The sequence below is a fragment of the Pelophylax lessonae genome (assembly GCF_965119305.1).
Source record: "Pelophylax lessonae genome assembly, chromosome: 11".
Taxonomy (NCBI): Eukaryota; Metazoa; Chordata; class Amphibia; order Anura; family Ranidae; genus Pelophylax; species Pelophylax lessonae.
This window is the reverse complement of record NC_138778.1, coordinates 201,070,337-201,078,468: the sequence shown is the minus strand read 5'-3', so window position 1 is coordinate 201,078,468 and position 8,132 is coordinate 201,070,337. Positions and strand designations below refer to the sequence as shown.

Genomic DNA, 8,132 nt, shown 5'->3' with positions numbered 1-8,132 from the left:
GAAACTCATTGAAAACTGAGCATGTGCAGAGTTGCCACCACAACTGCAAAATCCCTAGCTGAATTGGGGACATGGACAGAAGGGGGAGATAGAGAACAGCAGGATCAACCAGGTTTTTTGCAGAATACAGAAAACCAATCTCAGTGACTCTGAGAAAACAAATTTGAGTGCATATGAACAACATGTAATACACCATTTATTGATTGTTTTTTATGATGTGGATTTAGTGACACAGTGACATTGAGCACACATTAAGATAATTGTTTTAAAGTGTAATGCCAATTTAATACATGTCTCCAATGCATGCAAATCCCAAAATACAATAAAAGTATCAGAAATATCTTAGTGGGTTATCTCTTTCTCTCTTCCTACAGTCTTCCTCTCGACGTGCTGGACTGTGCTGTACAAATTGCCACACAACTACTACAACCTTGTGGAGGCGAAACTCAGATGGAGAACCAGTATGCAACGCCTGTGGCCTTTACATGAAACTACATGGGGTAAGAATCTCAGTTACAAGAGGGCATTTTACTGCCAGTGGTTTGTATGGGTAACTGGAATACATAAATCATCTTGGTAATGGCCAGGTACTTTGCAATAAGCAAACATGACACAGTATAATTTATTTTAAAAAGCAGAAATGGAAAATGGTTGTGTTGTCTATAACAACCAGTATTTGTCTAAAAAGTAGACTTGTAGATGGAGTCTTTGCTATGCGAAACAAATCCATATTTCCTCCTCACTTTTATACATGATTTCCAGTTCTGTTTAGAAGACCATCTTTACATTAAGTGGTTGATTTACTAAAACTGGAGAGTGCAAAATCTGATGAAGTTGCGCATGATAGCCAATCAGCTTCTAACTTTAGCTTGTTCAATTAAGCTTTGACAAAAAAAAAAAAAAAAACTGGAAGCTGATTGGTTTCTATTTAGAACTGCACCAGATTTTGCACTCTCCAGTTTTACTAAATCAACCCCTAAGAAAAGCATCTTTGTTCCCAGTGTTGATTGGGCTTCTACTGGAGTGTTTTGCTCCCTTTAGGCCCTCTGCACACCTCATAAAACGCTCATCTCTGAAGTCTCAAAACGCCCAACAAGCAAAATCCCATTCATTTCAGTGGTCCCTGTTCACATATGAGTGTTTTGTCACCTGAGGCAAAATGCCTGAAGCTCCAAAAAGTACATGAGCTTCATTACAGATTACAAGTGTTTTTGTTAGATGTCAATGCCTGCCTCCAAACATCTGCAAAAAAACGCCTGAAAAAACGCCAAAAACAACGCTTGAAAAAAGCCCAAAGAAACGCCTGAAAAAAGCCCAATGAAACGCCTGAAAAAAGCCCAAAGAAACACCTGAAAACGATACGCTCAGGTGTGAATAGAGCCTTAGGACTTTCTTCCTTCTAGGTACAGAATTTCCGAAACCTTGTGGAAAAAAAACGCACCCCAACTCCAGTCACCTGTGCTTCCTTTTTTAATGTACTGTAAAAGCCACAGGGAGACATTCTCTATAGATACATCTGTTTTGGATAGAGCAGTATGTTCCTTTTTTTAGCAAAAACCCACACCCAACCCTACTAGGTCTGTATTTTATACAATTTTTATTCAGTTTATACTCTGGTGGGGGAGCCCTCCACAACATTATATATTGAAACAAAACCCAAAGCAAAATATGAATATGGGCTCTACCCCTTCCTTATTTAATTGGGGTGTGTAACTCAAAAGCTTACTCTAGAAGGTGTGATCTTAGACTGAAAAATACAGAAAAAACGTGCTAACAGCTCCCAATTGAAAAAATATACCAAATCTTTATTCTTTGTTTAAAAACACATAATTTTATGCACATAAAGACACCTTATCCTACACAATTGGTTAAGAACAACAACCAGCTGCCCACATTCCACCTAAATATCCAAACATCATATCTAGTAAACCGTACTTATCATCATATCAAGTATATCTTTGTAGCTATCGGACCACTATCCATGATAACTATTGGAGAGCTATTGTTGGACTTTTAGCAGAAATGGTATATATAAATGCAATTCGACGTTTTAAATGTAATGCTGTTATAAATCCAGAGTAGGATGTGCCATTCTGTCAAGAACGTTGATTCCTGAAAAGGATGTATTATCTCCAACTCCCTTACATTGAACAATTTGGTTGAATGTACTTCTCTTAGTCCTGTATATGTATTTCTGTCAGCAAACGGTTTGCCTCTCAAGCAGCCGGGGTCACCGGCGTAACTGGGCTCGTTTGCCCAGCTGCCCACTTCCACCATCTATTTACCACTGACATATTGGACGTGGACTACTGCCCTTGCTGATAGGATAAGTATCTTCATTCATCTAAGCTTTGATATGGAGAAAGCTTGATTTGGATGCAACCAATAATATGCATGTGAGATGTCAAAAGTTCCTGTTATGGAATATATGGGGATTATGAATTGCAGCAAGGACTCCTTGAGACACTTTATGACATCACGTGAACTGTTTTGAATGCATCTTGGATAGTGATTATTAGAGCTCTGTTCTCATTAACCAACCTCAGTCCCTTGTCTGTGGGATAATTAAGAGGACACACACCTGAATAACATTTATGTGGATACCAATGTGAGGAAGGTAATGTACATCTGTGGGTGAGACACAATACAATAACTTTTATAACCTCCTCAAGACCAGAAGTATCTACAACGCATGCTTTAGAATATTTCATTATATATATCTGTAAGAGGGAGACAATATGGGCATATAAACAATCTTGGATAAAATCCCTTTCCATCTTGCCTTCTCTTGACCACAGGTTGGATGTTGATCCACCTCATCCATGAAACTTGAATGACCCTTTGCAATGGAATATAAATCAAGTTCACTTTGAAATACTCTTATGTAGTTCCAAACATATTACACTCAAAGGATTCACAAATGAAGCATAATTGCTGACAGAAATACATCTATAAGGCTAATAGAAGTACATTCAAGCAAAGTATTAGGGGGGTCTGATATAATACAACCTTTTAGGGATCAGTATTCTTGGCAGGATGGCATATCCTACTCTGGATTTATAACAATTGGGAGCTGTTAGCACATTTTGTCAGTAATTTCCAGTTTACTATCACTCTCACTAGAGTATGTTTTTAAGATATACACACCAATTTAGTAAGGGAGCGGTAGAGCCCATATCCATATTTTGCTTTGCTTATGTTCTTTTTGTCCATCTACCGTTCTCTGCCAAAACTTCTGTTGATAGTTAAGACACTGCAAGAGGGAACATTGCCGATTATTACACGCTTCTTTCAGGAAAAGTTTCAAACTTGAAAGTGTAGTCAGACTATTTGATTTTCCAAACCTGTCTTATATACCACCAAATGTCCTTGTTTTGAAGTTCCCTTCACAAATACAGAAGGAAAGTAGTTCAGTATTTTGATTTTTTTGACCCTTTTCAGCACATGACTTTGACAACAAAAACAAGTTTAAAAAAAGGTTCCTCCACAGCTCTGACCTCTAAGTCCAATGGTTAGGTTGATCGTAATACCTAATCCATTGCCCACTTAAATATTTATTCTTAACCTAATCCATAAAATAAACCTTTAACGTGTAAGCTTCCTCTTAATACATAAATGTACCACAACTGTCCCCTGAAATTTTTATCTTAACCTGATCCTAACACTTAACCCAATCCTCCCTCTAACTATAGCTCCTAATGCTGACACTAAGTTAACCCCTTAACTCATAATAGTTACTATCTTCTTAACCTATACTTAACCAGAATTCCCCTTTAATCTTAACCACTTAAGCCCCGGAGGATTTGGCTGCTAAACGACCAGGGGGTATTTTGCGATTCGGCACTGTGTGATTTTAACGGACAATTGTGCGGTCATGCGACGCTGTACCTAAACGAATTTGACGTCCTTTTTTTCCCACAAACAGAGCTTTCTTTTGGTGGTATTTGATCACCTGTGCGCTTTTTACTTTTTGCGCTATAAACAAAAAAAGAGTGTAAATTTTGCAAAAATAACAATATTTTTCACATTTTTTTATATGAAATTCCCCAAAAAAAAAATGTAAAAATCAAAATTTTTTAACATTTTCGGCCAATTTGTTTTATCCTACCTATGTTTGGTAAAAAAAATCGCAAAAAGTGTATTTTTATTGGTTTGCGCAAAAGTTATCGTGTTTACTAACAAAGGGAAAGATTTTTGTCATTTTTGTTGTTTTTTTTTAACGCGTAATGGCGGCGATCTGCGATTTTTTTTGCGGTACTGCGACATTGTGGCGGACAGATCGGACCCTTGACTGACATTTTTGACACTTTTGGGGTTACCAGTGACATTTCTACAGTAATCAGTGCTATATATATGCACTGTTACTGTAAAAATACACTGGTAATGAAGGGGTTAACTTTATTTGGGAGGGAGGGGCTGTGTGTTTCCCTAGGGGCGTGCTTTCTACTGTGATTGGCTGTGGCTTGAGCTGTAAGGACACTGATCAACGGTTCTACATAGTAGATCCGTGTGATCAGTGTTTTTACACCGAGGAGAATGACAGGTGGCTTGTTTACACAAGCCGCCTGACTTTCTCCCTCTCCCCCGACGATCGCCGAGTGACCGGCGGACATCGGGTCTGCCAGTCACACGCGCGGGGGGGTCCATGACCGCGCGGGAGCGGGAGCGCGCCTTCGCGGGCGCGCGCTCGCTCCCCAGACCCTCCCAGGCTAGTGACGTTAATTAACGTCACTCTGCCTGGCCGGGGCTGACCGCCGCAGTTAATCTACTTGCGGCGGTCGGCAAGCGGTTAACTATTAAACATAGGCTAGCCATAGACCTTAAAGGTTATTGTAGTAGAATTCCCCATGCATGCTATATAGAATGAATGGAGGTATCTTGCTATTGTAATCAGATAATGGCTTCTGCAATGGCTGTCAGGATACCCGAACAGTGACTACATCTGGTTGGTGACAAATACTGTTTGGCAGAGCATTTTCTGCCTGGCTCCTTCAATTTTCAGATTACAATTTGTCAAGCTGGGTAGTGCTAAAAGTGGCACCCATGGCTCAAATTTCAACCAGTTTAGTAGGAATTGGCTGAAATTTGAGCCATGTATCACCAACATAATACCATCTAACCCCTAACATTGCATGAAACGTACCATATCAGTGCTGAATATATCCTCTTGATCTTAAAAACTGAAATCACTCCTCAAGGACAGAATGATTCAGGAGTAGTTAGAGCTTCAGGAAGTTTGCTAACTGCAATATCTGCACAAATTTGACCTGTTTGCAGAACTTTAGAACAGGTTTGGGGAAAACGTGATAGGGGAGCAATAGTCACTTAATGTTTTAAAAAATGTTACTTTTCCTTTAGGTTCCTCGACCTCTAGCCATGAAGAAAGAAATCATACAGACACGAAAAAGAAAGCCAAAAAACGTGAAGGGAAAGTCCTCCACAGGTAATCAAAGACATCAGACTATGGAATTCATTCTTCAACTCATAATAAAAAGTGTATTGTGCTATTGTGGCTGTCCACTCCTCATTTTCTTAGTATTTAACTCTCCATATTGTTCTCCTTATGCAGTTATTTTACTGTATATGCGGTATTTTTTATAGATTATAACCTTCCATCACTAATTCAAACCTGATATGCTTTTCCAGGGTCATCAGCTTCGGCTAATACCTCGCCATCCTCAGTTACAACAGACACCACACCGGTATTAAAAACAGAACCTGCTCTCTCTGTACAGTACTCAGGGCAGGGGATGGGAGCTGCTTCCCAGGTAAGACATCACAATTAACAGATGGTGGCTTTGTTTATTCTCAATTTTAAAGTTTAGCTTGCACTTTAAATTACATCTGGAATCTGATATTATTATTAGTGTTAGTATCATTATTTCAATGTTTAGAGACGTGAAAGCAGCATCTTTGTGCATAAATTATTTTAAAATCATGGCTGTTGCATGCAAGACATAGCAGAAAATTTACTGCAAGTAATATTTGCTGTTGTGAAAATAAATATGCTTAAATAATAAGAACCTACAGAAATGACTTGTAAGAATAAAAGACTAACTTTTTTTTCCTTTTAAAATTGTTTTCCTTTAATAAAATAAATTGAGGGCTGCATGTCTATTAAGTAAAAAAAAAAAAAAATGAAATTTGTTAAAATTTGTATTAAAAAAGGAACAGAAGGCATGGTGGTATGCACCCATAGCTGTACCCAAAAAATGAATGTTTCGTTATGGAATTACACGTTAAATATGGTCAACTATAAACTTCTGGTTGCTAATCTGCTCAGCTAGCATAATAGCACCAATGGTCTCATGTATTATTTTGTTTTGTTTATAGGGTCAAAGCCAAGCAGATGATCTTGTACCTGGGTCCCATGAGCTAAAATATATTTCAGATGAATACCCCTTCAGTCAAACTGGCTTGAGCCAGCAGTCAGGACTCAATGTTCCTCTTCGTCAGGACTCATGGTGTGCACTAGCACTTGCTTAAATTAAAACTGCTCTGGGGCAGAGGGACAGTTGTGTCTGATCTAGACATGTGCCAAAGGGGCTCTTCTCAGCACAATACTATAAAGAAACACAAGATGGGAACTTAGGGGTTACAATCAATGGCTGCAAGTTTGGAAACCCTAGGAAGAACAGATGTTGTGGGTATGATGTCTGATGTTCCCAGCATCCTGCGCCTCAGGAGGAGAAGACCACTTTCCCCGAGGAGGATGTAGCGTCTTGTATGAGATCCAGAAGGTGATGGGACGGGATCAGGACAATCACGGATAACAAAAAATAATTTACAATTTGCCTTATTTGGAAGCCTTAAATTGTCACGGTGACAGGGGAATCTTCTTAACCAAAATCCTTGATGTCTTCGACAATCAGAAAAAGAAAGAAAATTGGAACTGGAGATTATTAAATGGCAGAAATACCACTTCAGGCCTTGGGACAAAATAAAAGTACAAACATTCCTAACATAGCCATTTAAAAATATATATTTGCCAAGTGCTGATTACTTCCCTTTTCATACCTTAAGTGCAATTGGTTTCACTTTCCAATAAAGAGTGAAAATGTGGCGCAGAGATAAAATTATTTTATCTAACTATTGGCACAAAGTTGTGTGCACTTTTTACTTGTAAATTACATGTTTTTCTTCAGTTCAGGTTTATTGTAATAATTGATGATTTATAAATTGCCGGTTTAAGGCAAAACTCAGAATGTGTAATAGTTTTGTTTTGTGAAACTTTTGGGTAATATTTGATGGAGAATGCTATCCAAAGCAAAAATCATGGAATTATTTCTTTGGATTTGGTATTTCGAAGGCCTGAATAGAGTCTTTGTGGCAAGTGCCCTGTGCCAAGTGTGCTGCTGATTACCTTGCTGTATTGAAATGTTGATCTTTCAAAAGAAATTCTGGTTAACAGGATGTTGAAGAATGAAAAAATTCTAACAACATTCGCCTTTTCTGTATAAGTGCGCCTTCCATAAAAAAGTTTTTTTCCTGACTTCATAATGGTTGAAGACATCCAAGACAGATGGGAAAGAAATTGTCCTGTGAGGTGCAAACCTTATTTTAGGAAATGTGTTTAGTATGGGTTTGACTGTGTGATTTGATGTCAACTGAAGGAACAGTTTCTCCTGTGCAAAAGTCCTAGGCAGGTGTGAAAAAATGCAGCAAATTAAGAAAGTTTTTAGAAATAGAAGTGTTAATAGCTTATTTTTATCAATTAACAAAATTGAAAGTAAATGATTAGAAGAGAAATCCAAATCAAATCAGAAAAAATTGGTGTGACCACCCTTTGCCTTTAAAACAACATCAATTCTAAAATTCTTCTAAGTACACTTGCACACAGTTTTTGAAGGAACTCGTCAGGTAGGTTGTTCCAAACATCTTTGAGATCTAACCACAGATCTTCTTCTGTGGATGTAGGCTGTCTCAAACCCTTCTATCGCCTAATGTAATCCTAGACAGACTCTATGATGTTGAGATAAGGGCTCTGTGGGGGCCAATCGATCTTATCCAGAACTCCTTGTTCTTCTTTATGCTGAAGATAGTTCTTAATGACATTGGTTGTATGTTTTGGGTCATTGTTCTGATGCAGAATACATTTGGGGCCAATCACACGCCTCCCTTAAGGTAGGGAA

General features: G+C 38.3%; 1 protein-coding gene across 1 annotated transcript in view; it reads left to right on the top strand.

Moving 5' to 3' along the window:
* The window catches only part of GATA5 (GATA binding protein 5), a 63,689-nt gene extending 56,575 nt beyond the window's left edge, over nt 1-7,114 (top strand). The window contains exons 4-7 of the mRNA XM_082271211.1: nt 375-500; nt 5,359-5,443; nt 5,647-5,768; nt 6,334-7,114. Coding sequence (XP_082127337.1) covers nt 375-500; nt 5,359-5,443; nt 5,647-5,768; nt 6,334-6,486 — 486 coding nt within the window. The 3' untranslated portion in view covers nt 6,487-7,114. The remainder of the gene's footprint in view (nt 1-374; nt 501-5,358; nt 5,444-5,646; nt 5,769-6,333) is intronic.
* Nucleotides 7,115-8,132: the final 1,018 nt, after the last annotated feature.